This window comes from Lissotriton vulgaris, chromosome 2_1 (assembly GCF_964263255.1).
Source record: "Lissotriton vulgaris chromosome 2_1, aLisVul1.2, whole genome shotgun sequence".
Classification (NCBI taxonomy): Eukaryota; Metazoa; Chordata; class Amphibia; order Caudata; family Salamandridae; genus Lissotriton; species Lissotriton vulgaris.
This window is the reverse complement of record NC_141687.1, coordinates 793,070,210-793,088,363: the sequence shown is the minus strand read 5'-3', so window position 1 is coordinate 793,088,363 and position 18,154 is coordinate 793,070,210. Positions and strand designations below refer to the sequence as shown.

The window sequence follows — 18,154 nt, the reverse complement described above, 5'->3', positions numbered from 1 at the left end:
AAGATAGCGCAGAGTAAGAGTGGATGAGCAAGGGGCAGAGCGCTGCATAAAATATTAACGGTGGCTCATCCTCTCTGAGGTTGTGGTGCGAAGGTATAATACATGTTGGTTGATCTGAAAGGGCGCAGCAGTAGCACACTACGAGTCGGAGAGAGACAAAGGTGATCACTAATGCAGTGTTGCAAAGTAGAGATGCTGAAGCAACAGTTACTTGTGCAGCACTACAACTATAGAGGTATCTCTATGACACTTTTATTGTACGTCCCTTTAAGTATTGTGAAAACATGTAAGCTGAGTACTCATGTTAAACCAAGCTAGAAAACTGTGATCTAATGTCTCAATAGTACAATTATATGAGCAGTGCCTGAGTATGCGGTTGGTTGTACCAGCAGCAATCAGTGAGGTCATAAATTACCATGAACAAGTTTGTCTAAGAGGCATTGTCATTTCATTATGGTGTTGTACTTCGTTTCTCTCAGGCACCTTAACTGCAGGTCAGATGGTTTCATAGATGTTATACTATAACCCTAATGTTCATCAATTATTTTCAAGAAAAAATGCATCATTGTGCATATACTTGGTGTCATTCTACCTGATAATTTTTATATCTTGACAGAACCCAAAGGATCAGTTGGTGGAGGAGGCGGAGGAGGAGGTGGTGGAAGCCTTGGTGGTGGTGGTGGTGGTGGCGGGGGCGGCGGCCCTGGATTTGGTGGTGGTGGAGGACCTGGTTTAGGAGGATTATTTCAAGGAGGAATGCCAAAGCTTAAATCAGCTGGAAACCGAGGAAATGGTAAAAAGTAGACTCATACCTGCTTCTTTCTATCTGTTAAGATGGTAGCTTTCAGCTTGCAGTGGTAATGACATATTTTGTGCCTTACATGATCACATTTAGTTGTATTTATTATCATAATTCACTTCATATTGTTGTGCTGTTGCGCTCACTGCGGTGTCTAGCTCAGCCACATTTTTATTTGCATTTATGCCATATAATAAGTAAAGCTGTGACAGGTGGAAAAAAAGAAAGGTACTGTTACTACAGTGACTGTTGGCTAAACCGTCTACTCCACGTCCTGCTCAATACCATGGAAGCCGCCCCTCTCACTCGTGCCCTTGAAGGCCTGCATGCACGTTCTTGCCTCTCTCTGGCAGACCCCTTACAACCAGACTCTCCCATCTGCCTGCGGAGCCGGGGTAATTTGAGCGAGCAGCAGGGTGTTGTGTAGACAATTGGGCCACCGAAGTCAGTGCAACAGGGGCAAGGTGTGCAGCTTGTGGCCCCTCATTTAAGTATTTTTCTACTGTCAAACTCTACGTAATCAACAGCACCATGGTTATACTCTTCTTCGCTGCCATACTGTATACAAGGGAAATTAAAACCTGCAATAGTGATTTCGATTTGGTGGTCCCATGTTTGTGCCTGCCAGCCGAACTCCATTGTCCTGTCAGCCAGCACTCCAGCCAAGCCACTGATCCTCCCCTTGTGCCGGTCAATCAACCTATACTTCTGTGGTCATCAAGAAGGTTCAGTTTGGTGAGTCATGGAGGCTGTGAACCCTGTGTGTAGCTTTTATTGCATTGACTCTCAACAGTGAGCTTTACCTACAATATCCAAACAGTATGGCTTTCTAATACCAGACTACTTGCTGCTTAAAAGTTGACCTGCAATCCCAGTAGCCAGCCCCCTCGCCCCATTCACTTTCATATCTGCTTCAGCTTGCTTTTTTCTAGTTCTGCAGCATGAAACTCTCCTTCCAAGGTGCTCCTGGCACCCACCTCACTTGCGCCAACCAAAAACATCTATGATCTCTTCACACAGATTGAATGCTGATGGATTCTGAAAACTGATCTGTAACTCCAGAAGGCTTGCAGCAGACCTACAACGGCCCTTTTCTATTTTTGCTATGCTTGTCACTAAACGTAGTGCCGACCTTCAGGGTGTGCTAGACTCATGGGAGGGGGGGTGCGCATGATGGTGAACTGCATTGTTCGTTTGACACATGCCCAAACTGCCCTCTCTGAAGATAGTGAGGCACTGAGCAACATTGTTGAGCCACACAACAAAGTTTGGACTGCATCTTAGTGGACAGGCATTCATGCCAGGCACTTTGAGGGGATTAGGCAAATGCTGGGTGTGTGGACTTGGCTGTGGCCAACATGCAACCCATTATTGCACACATCACCAAGATAGGGGGCTCATACTAAGTTACATGCTTGACCAAGCCTCAGTCTTGTCACATGCAAGTGGACCTCTGTGGTAAAAACAAGCCTCTGCCTCTTCATAAGAAAGAAGTGTTTCCTCTTTTATACCCATCTCCTGCTATTGACTGGGGCGAAGAGCCTGTAAAATTAGCCTACTCATGTTCTGTAACTCCTAATGTCTGTGTTTCCCCAGTAGTTTTAATCATAAACCCTCAATAGCCTGACTTGTTTTTGGCAAACTCTAATAACCCTCCCGTGTCCAAATGCAGTCACAAAGCTTTTTGAATCGATCTCAATAACAGCATCCTCCACTGTCTCAGGGGGAGAACTTAGATCTTGTGACATATTCTCTCAGCTAATAGGTAAAGGCAACAGCTCCCCAAAGGGTATAACTCTCGGAATAATTCTCGTGGTGTACTAGTAAATGCTGTCTCGTTACACACCGATAAACTAGAGATGCAAGTGGACCTTTTGCAGACACTATCAACATACATAATGGCAATTGAAATGAAACTGGGACAACTACATTAGCTGTTAAATTGGGGGAAAAGGAGAGGTAAAAGACACCAGAAACAATTGGTCATGTTGCTCAAAACTCAACACACTCTTCATGCTCCCAGAAATGATGGGAGTTACTGTTACCATCATAACACAAGAAGCCTTGGAAAGAGGGGAATATCTGACACTCGTCACAGGGCAGAATTAGCGCAATACAAGGGGCTTTGTCTCTTTTCCCACGGAGGGAAATAACACAGGCATAGGACAAGCCGGCACCATCTGTGAATATGCTTCATACTGTTGACGACACCAGTTTTAAAGGAAATTCTTGCAAGAAACTCCACTGGTGACTCAACCTCTCTAAACATGCCAATGAGCAGGGGATTTTGCGCTCGCATAGCAATGTCTCCACCCCTGTCCAGACATGCGAACACCTACACAGACACGACCCATGAAGGCCACCCCAAGCATTTAGCTGAACAGAGAAACCCAGCTGGCAGCTGACAAAACATGCATATCAGTCTAGTAGCAGACTGGTTTGAAAAGAATAAGGGAAAAATGGCCAGGCCTATAGAATACAAATAGGGTCATGTAGAAGAATCACATTACCTTGACCCGAAACCAAGGCCTTTTCAACCGCGAACATGACACAAATATACCCCCGCTGCCAACTGGTGGTGGCTTATCACCATATTCACCCCTGAAATTTCTCTCCACCCTCGCTGGTGAGAACAAATTTATAGCATGTGCAATAGTTATTACATCTGCTTAAAGCAGAGGTATTCAAACTTTTCCAGGTTGAGCCCCCCCCAACTGAATTCCCCCAGATTTTGGGCCCCCCCACCACCCGACCGAAACCTCGGGAATCCGGCACACCACATGATCGACTGCAACGCACACACCACGGGCCATATCCGGCAAACAATGCTCAACACAACAAGAGTGCCTAGCAAACTGCAGGCCTGTGAGTGGGTGTGGCGAAACGAGAGAGGCGTACCACACAGCTCAAAACACAATCCTCCAAGGCAAAGAAAGTCATCACAACCCTCCCCATCCATCATGTACACCTTGTCATCCACCAACTCCCCCACCATTCATTCCTTCCCTCCATCTGTGCCCCATCCACATCCAAACCCCTTCAACCACTTCCAAACCCATCCACCATCCATCCCTCCATCCATCCATCATCTCACCCATCCATCCCCTCACAAATCCATCCACTCTTCCACCCATCCATCCACCCACTCATCCATCCAACCACTCACCCCTTCACCCAAGCTATCCTCCCACTCATCCATCCACTCCTCCATTCATTCATCCATCCACTCCTCCATTCATCCATCCACTCTTCCACCCATCCATCCACTCCTCCACCCATCCATCCATCCACTCACTCATCCATCCAACCACCCACCCTCTCACCCATCAGCCATCCCCCCACCCACTCATCCATCCACCCAGTCACTCATCCATCCACCCAGTCACTCATCCGTCCACCCAGTCACTCATCCGTCCCCCCACTCATCCATCCACCCACCCATCCATCCACCCACCCATCCATCCCGCACTCCACCCTCCCCCCACTCATGCATGCACTCTCTGACCCATCCATCTCCATGCTCCTCTCCTCACCCATCTATGCACACACCTGCCCATCCACTCTGCCAATAATTCAACCATGTCCTCACTCATCCATCCATCCATCCTCCCCCTCTCTCTCCATTCCCCCCTCACCCAGCCACCCATCCCTCCATCCACCCTTCACCCATCCACCCACTCATCCATCCACTCATCCACTCATGAATCCATCCATTGACCTCTCACCCACCCCTTCACTCCTCCATCCATTCCCCCGTCCATCCACCCTCCTTAATCGTCCATCCACCCTCCTTAATCGTCCATCCACCCTCCTTAATCACCCATCCATCCCCACATCCACCCCTTCACTCATCCATCCATCCATCCATTCATTCACCCCTTCACCCATCAATCCATCCATCACCTCTCTCACCCATCCACCCACCGACTCGTCCACCATCCACCCCCCATCGATCCATCCACCATTTCACTGATCCATCCCTCCACCCATCCATCTACCCTTCCAACCATCCACACATCCATCCACTTCCATCCATCCCTCCACTCATGCATCCATCCTCTCTCCCACCATCCATCCACCCCTTCACCCATCCACCCATCCATCCCCTCACTCATCCATCCACCCCCCCACCAATACATCCACCATGTCACCCACACATCCACCATTCCACCCATCACTCCACCCATACATCCACCACTCCACCCATACATCTATTCACCCACATGGCAACATAACGGATGTCTGGTGGCCGGCTCCACCCGACATCCCTCGCTCTCCCTCTAGCTGCCTCTGTCTCCCTCGCTCTCCTTATGTCTCCCTCGCTATGCCTCCCTCGCTCTCCCTCTGTCTCCCTCGCTCTCCCTCTGTCTCCCTCGCTCTCTCTCACTATGCCTCGCTCTCTCTCACTATGCCTCCCTCGCTCTCCCTCTGTCTCCCTCACTCTCCCTCACTCTGCCTCCCTAGCTCTCCCTCTGTCTGCCTGTCTCCCTCCCTCGCTCTCCCTCTGTCTCCCTCTGTCTGCCTGCCTGTCTCCCTCCCTCGCTCTCCCTCTGTCTGCATGTCTCCCTCCCTCCCTCACTCTCCCTGTCTGCCTCTGTCTCCCTCGCTCTCCCTCTGTCTGCCTCTGTCTCCCTCCCTCGCTTTTCTTCTGTCTGCCTGTCTCCCTCCCTCGCTCTCCCTCTGTCTGCCTGTCTCCCTCCCTCCCTCTCCCTCTGTCTGCATGTCTCCCTCCCTCACTCTCCCTGTCTGTCTCCCTCGCTCTCCCTCTGTCTGCCTCTGTCTCCCTCCCTCGCTCTCCCTCTGTCTGCCTGTCTCCCTCCCTCGCTCTCCCACTGTCTGCCTGTCTCCCTCCCTCGCTCTCCCTCTAGCTGCCTCTGTCTCCCTCGCTCCCCCTCTGTCTGCCTGTCTCCCTCCCTCGCTCTCCCTCTGTCTATCTGTCTCTGTCTCCTTCCTCCCTCCCTCTCCCTCTTCATCTCACCATGCCTGTGTGTGCCCGGGCTGACACAGCTTCTGGGCACACACACACTCAGCCAGCCAGCCAGCCAGCCAGCCGCACCCGAGCACTTCACACCTCTTAAAGAGACCATTTGCATGCTAATGAGCTTTGTTCAGCTCTTAGGCCCCGGCTGCAGCCCCACTCTGACGGAAATCGCCCGCCCTCACAGAGAGTCTCTACATCGCGCTGCCACAGGGACAAAGGAACGGGCACAAAGGGAAGATCGGAGTGGAGCGCGCGCCCCCCCCGGGATGGTGCCACGCCCCCCCAGGGGGGCGCGCCCCACAGTTTAAAGAACCCTGGCTTAAAGTATTACCAAAGCCATTGAATTATTGCACATTAACCCACATTTTACACGTACAGGCATTTTGTGTTTCCCTGTTAAATAAGCTTAGCCTCATTTTGAAGTTGGCAGAGCCAAGCAAGAACTGCAGATTTAGTGTAGTCCGCTTTCTACCATAATTTACTGTATCTTCTTCCCAAGGTCTTCATGCATTCTTCAACAAAAAGAACTGGGCACCTGCACACATATGTATAGATTGAGTTTTGGCTTAATCGTTAATTTAAATTAACCTCGAATGATGTAATGTCTCATTCGTAAGATAGGTGGCGTGCCGCGGCTCGCATGACAGGGACCCAGGATTCTAAAGTATTACCCCTGGTTCTGGGGTTGGGCTGGATTGACTCGTGGAGAACCTTGCACCCCACTACATGCGCAAACACATTTTTCTCCAGCGCCGCACGAGTCCTTCTCACGACTAGACTATCTTTTTCTCTCAGGGTCTCATACTCATAGATTACCGCAGCTGACATTCTTCGTCGCAGCTTGTCGGATCACTTGCCGGTTTTTCTTCTCTTGTCTCTAGACCCCAGGCGCTCCCAGTTTCAGTGGCGGATGTCACCGTGGCTGCTACAAGACGATGAGTATAGAGCACATATCCATAAATCTCTTGCAGATTACCTCTCATTAAGCACAGGATCGGTAGATTCTCCAGCTATTTTATGGGAGGCGTTGAAACCCACCCTCAGGGGGGCAGACATTGCTTTTTGTACGGCGAGTTACTGACAGCGCCGCGACTAATATGACTCAAGGCCCAGTTACTCGACATGGAACGCACGAGTAGGGCCATGGAGGGTGGCGCTGCTGTGCTGACAATTGGTCAATATGCAGCAGAAGTACGCTAGAGAACTCCTGGATGATGCCAGGTTTTACTGGTTCACCACTTGCAGCCGAATAGATCAGTGGGGAGGCAAATCTAGTGCCTTGTAGCACCGTCTTTGTCAAAAGACGCTGCGCCCCCAGACTCTCCCATGTGTATATAGTGCCCAGACGAGACCGTTCTTACTGACCCGTCCGCCATTGCTAACTGTGGCCTTATTCGATGAGGTGTGAGACGCTTTAGATGTTCCTTTGTCATTAGAGGAACTAGTGACTGCACTGCTCAGTATGCGGGCGGGTGAGGCACTGGGCCCGAGTGGCTTCCCCTGCGAGTTCTTTGAGAAACATCTTCCGCAACTCTTAAAACCGTACTTAGCCCCCAGACCAATTCTCGTCCTACCGCCCGATCTCTTTACTCAATGTGGAGCTTGGCCAAGGTGATTGCCAATCGTTTGGTCCCACACATCTTAGAGTTGGTCCATTCGGACCAGGCAGGATTTTCGACACGCAGCATATTGGACGTGTGCATAAATCTATAGCCGCCGTTACCAGTCTCTGGTGCCCCCACCCCCGCACTCCTTCTGGCGGACATGAACAAAGCATTTCACTCCCTTAGCTGGACGTATCTCTTTGCCCTGCTCAGCCGCCTAATATTGGCCCCCGGCTACTGAAGCTTATTCGCCTACCGTATACAGATATCACTGTGCTGGTCAGTGTAGCCTACTCGACTTCCAGATGTTTTCCTATTAGACATGGGACACGCCAGAGCTGTCCACTCTCCCCTTATCTTTTTGCGCTCGCCATGGAGCTGTTGGCGACCTGGATTCGAGTGGACGCCCAGATGTGCGGTTTTGAATGGGCACCGGGAATCTCTAATCCCATCGCGCTGTATGCCGATGATGTTTTATTTTCTCTCACTCACTTTGACAGGATTCGTCCTCACCTCCTTCGCATTATGCGAATATTTGGCGAGAACTCTGGTCTATACATGAACCGGGGAAAATAATTTTTGTAGCCGCTGGGGATGGGGAACTAATGAGTGACTGATCGCAGGACGTAGTCGTAGTTCCAGATGGTTTCAAATATTTGGGTGTCTTTCTCTCTGCGTCCCAGACAATGGCAGGGAACAAAAACCTCACCCACCTGTGGACACAGGTGGGTGACCAGACGCGTATATGGTCTCCTATGCCTCTGTCTCTTTTTGGTAGATCTGCCATTTCCTACCCCGCCTCCTTTATCAATTACAAAATAACCCCTACCCAAACAAGCAGACACGGTTTCGCCAACTGAACGCTATTCTTGCCCGATTTCTCTATTAGGGGCAGTGCATTGAGAGTCGTGCTGCGGACCTGCTTCCAATCTACTCATTCCGGTGGAGTGGCTACCCCAGACGTCCAAGCGTACTACCTGGCCTCACACCTTCTTGTCCTCAATGAATGGTGCTTTGGCGATCGTGGTGACCAGGCGTACACCGTGGAACGGTGGCTGCTGGGAGACAATACCTTGCACATGGTTCTTTATTCGACTGAGCTGCTAAAGGAGCTACCACCCGCCACTGACATGATATTTAGGATCTGGAATTCGGCGCACCGCCAGATGTGTTGGTGGGGGGGAGAATCGCCAGGGAAATTCCACTATGAAATAATGTGCAATTGCCAGAGCTGGCACAACTGCCTGGCTTTCGGGTCTGGGGAGCCATTGGAATAGATATGGTGGAGGCGGTCGTACGTGGTTGTTCCCTTAAGTCCTTCCTTGACATTCAAACGAAATATGACATGCCCCGCACACAATTCTTCTGCTACCTACAATTCAGGCATGCTTTCACCCCCTATATATCCGGCCTCACAGAAATAGCAGAGTTTAACCCAGTTGAGGCTAAAGTCTTTATCGGGGACTTGGGAGACCACAAGATTACCAAAATATACTGTACAATCATCAATAACACACCCACTGCCCTACATAGGACTAGAGAGGTGTGGCAGCAAGATCTGGGTCCCCTGGAGGAAGAGAATTGGGTGGAGACCCTGGAGTCCCCGCGCAGTGCAGTAATCGCGGCCCCTCTGCGCCTTATCCAGTTTAAATATCTCCATAGAGCTTACTACACAAGGCACAGATTGTAGGGTGCTGGGCTTATTGCATCTCCGCATTGTCTGCGCTGTGGGTCACTGGAGGGTACCTTCCTACATACTGTGTGGTCCTGCCCTACCCTGTGGAGGTTCTGGAGGGGAGTGTTTGCATGCCTATCTGAAGTATTGGGCTGGGACGTCCCATCCTCCCCAAAACTGGCCATGCTACATATTACAGAAGACTTGGGTGGTAGCAGGTGTACGTGTCACCTTTTATTTTTAGGCCTTACATTGGCAAAGAGGGACATCGCCCAAGCCTGAAAGGAGGACTCCCCGCCTTTGATTGGCGTATGGAAAAGGGGTCTGGACTTTTGTATGGGCCTGGACATCCTGCTCTTTAATGTGATTGCAGGTGGCACAGACTCTCCATATATATGCAACAATTCTCCCCGTCAGGCGGACGCAACGTGGCACAGTTATTTGTTTTTTAGTTATCTTTTTTTGTAATTAATCCTTTGTATGACCATTGTCATGTTCATGCTGAAAATATTCATATCCATTTTTGTTATCTTTTCTATGCACCATAGGTGCCGTGTTCTTTGGCTGTCAACAATAAAATAATGTTGTGGAAAAAATGTGTTTTAATTAAGAACAAGACAGTGGATGGACATAAGTGTATGCACTTCCAATCAGGGCCACTTTGAAGGCTGGTCTTCGTTGGCCTGGGAACGAAATTAAGCATCCCTAAAATAGTCAACTCACAAGCCCATTCCCTGATAGTATCTTGATTACTATCAGTTCCTGGAATTATTGGTGGAGCCCTGAAAATAATAAATAATGCAATCAACAAGAGAGAAAGGGTCAGAAGGCCACTCTTGTACCCCTTAACAGTAATAGATTCAAATCAACAAAAGAGTGATGAAAATACTTTAAAAGAGGAAAAAGGGTCATAGAAAAGTTTAGTTTCTACCACCAAAACAAGATCACAGACAGCAGGGAGGTAAAATTGGCATGCATTGTGGGGAAAAAAAGAACCGTCAGGCACCAACAGAGTCGTTTGCCAGTTGTCTTCATTGGGTCCTTATAGAAAGAATAGTATCAAAAGTGTAGTGAAAAAGTGACTTAAAAGGAGTGTGGACTACTCCCCAAACCAGAACATTCTTTTAATAAGGGGGTAGTTCTAACTCCATTAAAACCAGTGAAATAGCGGACGTATAAATGGTTATGTTAATTTGAACCATAAAGTCCTATAAATCAAAAAAGAAGGGTCGACATGTTTCTGCTAAAGAGCTAAAAGTCAGCTCAGCATTCATCAGGACCAAAGAACAGTCCTCACTCCGCGGTTGGCGCACGCTAAGGCGCCAGAACCTAATGGTGTGGGACACAAAAACTTTACAACCTTGAATGTAATAGTTGCACAGGTACTGCCTCGTGCGACCTCTCCAAGATGTGAGAGACGGGGAATCTGTAATATATTAACAAAACAAAAAGACAAAAGACAGGTTTTTAAACAATTCCCCATTAAAAGAATCAAACGCAATAAACTTTGTCATTTGAAAAAACACACACACACCTTAGAACCTCACCCAACAATCAATGTTTTTGGGGACATAAAAATGCTTCAATATGTCCCATCAGTTCACGTTGGGCAGACAATTTCACCCATTGTGATTGCAAAACTTTTGCCTGTGAAAAAAACTCTGCTTTAAACTAAGCAGCGTTTATGGCGTAATATTAGCCAGTAGGGTCTACACCTCAACATACCACGTATTACATTATACTAAACGTGTCATGAGGGATTACCATATATAGTTAACATTCAAAAAGTGCTCGTTTGAAAATAAATATGTTAAAAACATCTTCAAACTGGAAGAATCAGTAAATTGAATTATGTCAGAATCCGACACTCACAGTTAATTATTCGTGGTGACGCCCCTTAGGCTTGTGGCAGGGGGAATTCTTCACGCCCAGAGTATCTAAGGAAAATGAAGGCCGGGTCAGCTTATAACTAGAGCGAAAGAAGGGGGTTCCCCGTAGGGTTTCTTAAAGATATAGGTAGGCCATGGGGGGGAAAAACAACTGTGAAAAGAATGAAAGAAGGTACCCTGCCTGGGGTTATAATGGCCCTAACCAGAGGATCCAAACATAATGCAAAAGGGGGTGATTAACCTAGAAGCTGAAACTGCACAGCACAAACACAAAGTCAATCCAAATAGACTCAACGGGATATATTAGAAAAATATATATTTTTTATTTCTTTCTTTTAGATATATTTTTTGATTTTGAAGTGACAAACATGTAAAGATTAAATAGTGCTTTTGGTTTCAAGTGATACTTTTGGAACAGAAGGAAACATATACAATAGGGAAAATTTATACTATAGGGACACCAAAAAATTTTTTTAAACTGAATTAAGACCAACCCAGTAACGACCACACTTCAAACATACTTACACACTCACTTATAGGGAAGTTTACTCTATCTATATTTCTAACATTCAACTTTCATTCATCCATTCATTCTTCTAGTCCTGGCGTGAGCAACAATAGATGGTCAATATGTTGCCCAGATCGAGAAGTTTTTCCAGGCAGATGATATTAATACGGGTCCTGGTGTAGTTAGGACAAAGTGCCGTATTCCTGGAAACACATGCCGACGCGCGTTTCGGTGAAAGGCCAATGTGGCCACACCTTCGTCAGGGCTGGGGCAGTAAACTGGGTGGGGAACAGGAATAAAATCTGAAAGTAAAAAGCAATGTCTTAGTTTTTTTGTTCTAGCTACATGTGCAATATCAGGAAACATCTAACATACAATTTACATTGTTATCCATTTTTAAATACACAGTACATCTTGGTATGATATATATATGGTTGACTCTTTTGAAACTGTGCAGCATCAAACTATCTAGAGACACTATTCCCTGTTACGTGGAATCAGAGATAGGCATAGTGATAGCCTAGGCTAAATGAACAGTAGAGCATAATTTCTAACACAATACACATATTTTAGTATAAATACATCCACACATTCATTCTCACACACAAATGACCCAACAGTTATATTTAGGCCCAAGGTATTGCAAGGAGGGTTGTTGTCGTTGTTTTCATCACTAAAGGTGGGCCCCACCTCCCAACACACTATTCTTTATTACATATAGGAAATTCGGGCAACAATATTGGCACAGGCAGTCCATATTATACAAGGGTATTAATCTGTATCCTAGATTTAATTTATTGACAGTAAAAACCCGCATCTGGATGGAATCTTCAACACTCGAAAGCTCAGATACAATAGAAAATCTAATAGGACAATTACAAAATGTAGCAAAAAAGATTTTCTCCTATTATATTAAGTATATTAATTTTAGTTCCTAAATTCTTTAGTGATGGGCAACTTTTAACCTTTTGTCTGAGCTACTGTGATGTCAGACAACACACAACAAATGGCTCAATTCCCATCAATGACCAAAAGGATCTTATAGGTTGATTTAACTCGGCTCTAAACAGATAGTCCTATTCGCAAAAATTACCTGTTTGCTTTATTAAACTGACTTCGGGCGATGGTAGAAATGAGTCACACCTCACCTCACCAGGGGGTGATAGTTTCAAATCACTACCTAATGAGAAGATACACATGATTGTTATAGCCCACATAACATTCTAGAGTTCAGCAATAGACTGGGAGAGAAGCAAGGTTTAGTTACCAAGGTATTAGTTCTCCAACAGGCCTCATCCGGCGGAATTAGATTTTGGGATACAGAGTGTTCATAGACGTAACTCACAGAAAGCCGTATTTCTGACGATTTAGGGCGGCTGGTGATTGTCCGTCGTGCTTTCTATTTTGAAAAAGGAGATATAGATGTAACTCATGCCTATAGTTCTACCCTATGGACTTACAGTACGAAGTGCCCCCCATTAGGTCAAGAACACATACCAAAGCGATCGTACGTAAAGCGATGTATCGCTGTTGTAATTTCTGCCGCCAGTGGATAGGAGTCCTATTGGCAATTAATCAAAAAGGAAGCCCATTGCGTTACTGTGTTTTATGACGCCAGTTGATGGGAGTCCTATTGGCAATAAAAAGAAGAAAGCCCATTATATCTATGGATAGCCTGATTCCGTCTGGAAACAATAAATTGTCGCCTTGTAATAATTACCTTTGAACGCTAATCAGGTGCCTTTGATATCGCAAGTTGAGACGGAACGGTCGGATCGAGTAGTTCTGAATGGCGTCCTATTAACAATCAACAAAGAGGGAAGCCCATTACATATATGGATGACCCTATTCATTCTGGGATATCCAAGTTGTTAGTCAAAATAATTACCTTCAAGGAAGGGTGTGGGCGACTTTAGATGGGATTCCGCCGACTTCAATGGTCAGCCTAATGTAACGAGGGGAAACGGGTCACATGGGTTCCTGAGGGCGAATGAGAAAAATAATAGGACCCATTACGAGTAAGAATTTGCTGATTCAGTTACAGACTCGGACGATCGCTCAGGGACACTTACCATCGTGAACTCGTTCGTCGTTTTTAGATGGGGTTCCGCCGACTGCACCGGTCGACCAACTGCGGGATACAGGACACTCGCCAGTGCAAACTTCGGTTGCGTTTAAATAAGCAGTTGTTTTCACGCTTTCCCAAAACTACCCCAGCTGAGTCGGAAGTTACCGAACATAGACAAGGGACTCCTTTCTCCTACACGAGAGCCTACCGCCATCTTGTGTAAACCAATAAAGTGTTCATACGCTAAGGTAAATCTCCTTGTGGGCATTTTAGAAGCCTCGCAGCGGCCATTTTGGGAAAACCGGCTAAATGCAATCGCAATAGCCAAGGAGCCTAATGGTTCTAATCATTATATAAAAACCATTTGGGGTCAGAGAGTTATCCAATTCCAGAGGGTCCATAGTGTTAATTCATTTTATGTCATGTATATTTTTGTAAAGATACAAAATTCTACACCATGCCATGTGCTTTTTGAGTGTTTCCTATTTTCCATATAATTTCAGAGTCAGATCTCAAGGGGTTATCTACAAGATTGCTTGGTGCCAAGGACATTCCTCATTAAGTCCTTTTTCAACAGCATTCAGGTAGAAAATCCAGAATACCTCCCGTTTTTTACGGAGGCTAGTAGAGTCAGTTCCAGGGCTGGTCTTTATCTTTTCCAAGATAAACCAGCGAAGTTCTTGTTCTTTGTGATCTTTCTCGATCCAATGTGTTACCAATGGGGCTGCTGCTTTTTGATTCCTAATATTGGACTTGTGCTCCCCAATTCGTACCCAACATTCTCTGCCTGTTTCCCCGACATAGGGGAGATTACATGGGCACAATACCAGGTAAATAATGTTACTAGTACGACAATTTGTCATGTTGGCATTGCGTCGTACGGATATTGTGCGAGTGTTGGTACTGACAGTATCAGTTTCGGTTTCCTGTTCTCTCGTCTACCTAGCGGACAGCGCACTTCTAGGACGCGCTCACCGGACTCTGTGTCAGCCGACACCGGACCTCGCCGCACCCGCTCCGCGGGTGCCGCATCGCCAGAGAAAGCAAGGGGCAACTGCCCAGGACTTCCAGGGGGAAGACTCTGTTATCAGTGGCTGAGGGCTGCAGGGCTGCGAGCGTCAGGGACTCCATTACCCAGGAGTCCCTGCTAGACCAGCTACAACTTCCGGTCCGCTCTCCCTGGCGGCCGGCCCACCGCCCACCTGAAGTGCCTTTAAATCCTCACCTGCAAAATCACCAGTGGGTTTCCTGTTCTCTCGTCTACCTAGCGGACAGCGCACTTCTAGGACGCGCTCACCGGACTCTGTGTCAGCCGACACCGGACCTCGCCGCACCCGCTCCGCGGGTGCCGCATCGCCAGAGAAAGCAAGGGGCAACTGCCCAGGACTTCCAGGGGGAAGACTCTGTCATCAGTGGCTGAGGGCTGCAGGGCTGCGAGCGTCAGGGACTCCATTACCCAGGAGTCCCTGCTAGACCGGCTACAACTTCCGGTCCGCTCTCCCTGTCGGCCGGCCCACCGCCCACCTGAAGTGCCTTTAAATCCTCACCTGCAAAATCACCAGTGGGTTTCCTGTTCTCTCGTCTACCTAGCGGACAGCGCACTTCTAGGACGCGCTCACCGGACTCTGTGTCAGCCGACACCGGACCTCGCCGCACCCGCTCCGCGGGTGCCGCATCGCCAGAGAAAGCAAGGGGCAACTGCCCAGGACTTCCAGGGGGAAGACTCTGTCATCAGTGGCTGAGGGCTGCAGGGCTGCGAGCGTCAGGGACTCCATTACCCAGGAGTCCCTGCTAGACCGGCTACAACTTCCGGTCCGCTCTCCCTGGCGGCCGGCCCACCGCCCACCTGAAGTGCCTTTAAATCCTCACCTGCAAAATCACCAGTGGGTTTCCTGTTCTCTCGTCTACCTAGCGGACAGCGCACTTCTAGGACGCGCTCACCGGACTCTGTGTCAGCCGACACCGGACCTCGCCGCACCCGCTCCGCGGGTGCCGCATCGCCAGAGAAAGCAAGGGGCAACTGCCCAGGACTTCCAGGGGGAAGACTCTGTCATCAGTGGCTGAGGGCTGCAGGGCTGCGAGCGTCAGGGACTCCATTACCCAGGAGTCCCTGCTAGACCGGCTACAACTTCCGGTCCGCTCTCCCTGGCGGCCGGCCCACCGCCCACCTGAAGTGCCTTTAAATCCTCACCTGCAAAATCACCAGTGGGTTTCCTGTTCTCTCGTCTACCTAGCGGACAGCGCACTTCTAGGACGCGCTCACCGGACTCTGTGTCAGCCGACACCGGACCTCGCTGCACCCGCTCCGCGGGTGCCGCATCGCCAGAGAAAGCAAGGGGCAACTGCCCAGGACTTCCAGAGGGAAGACTCTGTCATCAGTGGCTGAGGGCTGCAGGGCTGCGAGCGTCAGGGACTCCATTACCCAGGAGTCCCTGCTAGACCGGCTACAACTTCCGGTCCGCTCTCCCTGGCGGCCGGCCCACCGCCCACCTGAAGTGCCTTTAAATCCTCACCTGCAAAATCACCAGTGGGTTTCCTGTTCTCTCGTCTACCTAGCGGACAGCGCACTTCTAGGACGCGCTCACCGGACTCTGTGTCAGCCGACACCGGACCTCGCCGCACCCGCTCCGCGGGTGCCGCATCGCCAGAGAAAGCAAGGGGCAACTGCCCAGGACTTCCAGGGGGAAGACTCTGTCATCAGTGGCTGAGGGCTGCAGGGCTGCGAGCGTCAGGGACTCCATTACCCAGGAGTCCCTGCTAGACCGGCTACAACTTCCGGTCCGCTCTCCCTGGCGGCCGGCCCACCGCCCACCTGAAGTGCCTTTAAATCCTCACCTGCAAAATCACCAGTGGGTTTCCTGTTCTCTCGTCTACCTAGCGGACAGCGCACTTCTAGGACGCGCTCACCGGACTCTGTGTCAGCCGACACCGGACCTCGCTGCACCCGCTCCGCGGGTGCCGCATCGCCAGAGAAAGCAAGGGGCAACTGCCCAGGACTTCCAGAGGGAAGACTCTGTCATCAGTGGCTGAGGGCTGCAGGGCTGCGAGCGTCAGGGACTCCATTACCCAGGAGTCCCTGCTAGACCGGCTACAACTTCCGGTCCGCTCTCCCTGGCGGCCCGCCCACCTCCCTGTACGCCGGTATATTTGGGACCTTTCCTCCCGCAGTGCGGGACGCAGCCCGGAGCAAAGACCGGGCTAAGAGCGGGCCGTTTGAGGCCGTTCGAGGACGGCAGAGGACGGCCCCGGCCCACATCTCTTGGCTAGTTGTGAAACAAGGAAGGTAGGCGATCTGGTGTCCCATAGTTTGGAAGGCCATAAGAGACTTTGTACTGACTGATTGGACTATTAATTTATCACCTTCTTTGTGTAAAGAGTGTGTTTAGCTCGGATTACTGCAGTTGGTACTTTTTAGAAATCATGGTTTTAAGGTCTGGTAAAACACGTAATGTCCAAATTCAAACACCCTCAGGAGTGGTTTCGGGTCCACTAGACGCCTTTATTACACGTGCCACGGGTATCCTAGAAAAGGAAATCGCAATGGTGGAAAAACGTCTCTCCATTGACTTGGTCAGCGGAAAACGTTCTTCACTGGGTAGGCTGGCCAAGATTCCAAGTCCCGTGTCTCACGCACAAGCACACGCAGCTTTTAATTGTATACATCTAGACACTACGGAGGCTATAGTTCATATGGATAGCGAGGGGACTGACCTTTCTGCACACACATTACCTCCTCCTGTTCACCCATCAGATGATCATGAAGTGACTGGGGAAATTAATACTCAGGACAGTCAAAATTCCGAATATAGCTCGGAATCTGTTGACTTACCCCCTGATTCACCCAAAACAGTCTCTAATGACCCAGTCCACATAGACTCTCTGGGTACAGTCAAGGTCTCAAGGAAGAGAAAACAAGACACGAGTTACAAGGGTGGGAGAGAATGTAAGTTGCCCAAATTAAAAGAAACCGCTGGTAATCCTCCATCGGCACTAGGCCGCACCAGCGAAACACAATGTACCAATACACTGTCTAATGCCTTATGCCCTTCCCTCATCTCCCTAGGCTCCTCGAACCCCTGCCCAACATGCCTAAGCAGCGATGATTCCTTGTTGGCTAAGATAGAGGCTTTGATGAAAAACCTTTTATTACCTGTCTTGGAGCGGACTAGATTAATGACATTGAAAATAGATGCACTGGAGGCAGTAGTCAATGCGAATTCTGCCATATTATTGTCTATGCCTGGTATTAACTCAGGGGGGGCTAAACCTCTTCCTCCTGTCCCAAAAATATCGAACATTCCGAATACTGTTAATGGTAATCCCAGCAACAATAAACCCCCAGGGACAGCAACTGATAGATTAAACAGGGGTGGTGTTTCTAAAAATATTCCAAGTAAGGTACCAGAGACCATGCCCCAACGTACCCACTTGACAAAACCCGTGAATAAACCGGTTAGATCAACCCCCACTAGACGTAACACAACCAAACCACCCTCCCTGCCAAAACCTGGCACAGCCACCCATAGCCTTTCCTCACATGGCCCCCCAGTAAATCAACATAGTATTCAAAACCCTTTGGTGGGAAATCACTCCAGACATCCAACACCCCGGGTTGATATCCCCATAGAGG

General features: G+C 48.9%; 1 protein-coding gene across 3 annotated transcripts in view; it reads left to right on the top strand.

The window, feature by feature from the left end:
* WIPF1 (WAS/WASL interacting protein family member 1) overlaps nucleotides 1-18,154 on the top strand; it is a 504,830-nt gene that overhangs the window by 393,352 nt on the left and 93,324 nt on the right. For all 3 annotated transcript variants that reach the window (XM_086956166.1, XM_086956167.1, XM_086956168.1), the window contains one exon: nucleotides 617-793. In XM_086956166.1, coding sequence (XP_086812292.1) covers nucleotides 617-793 — 177 coding nt within the window. The remainder of the gene's footprint in view (nucleotides 1-616; nucleotides 794-18,154) is intronic.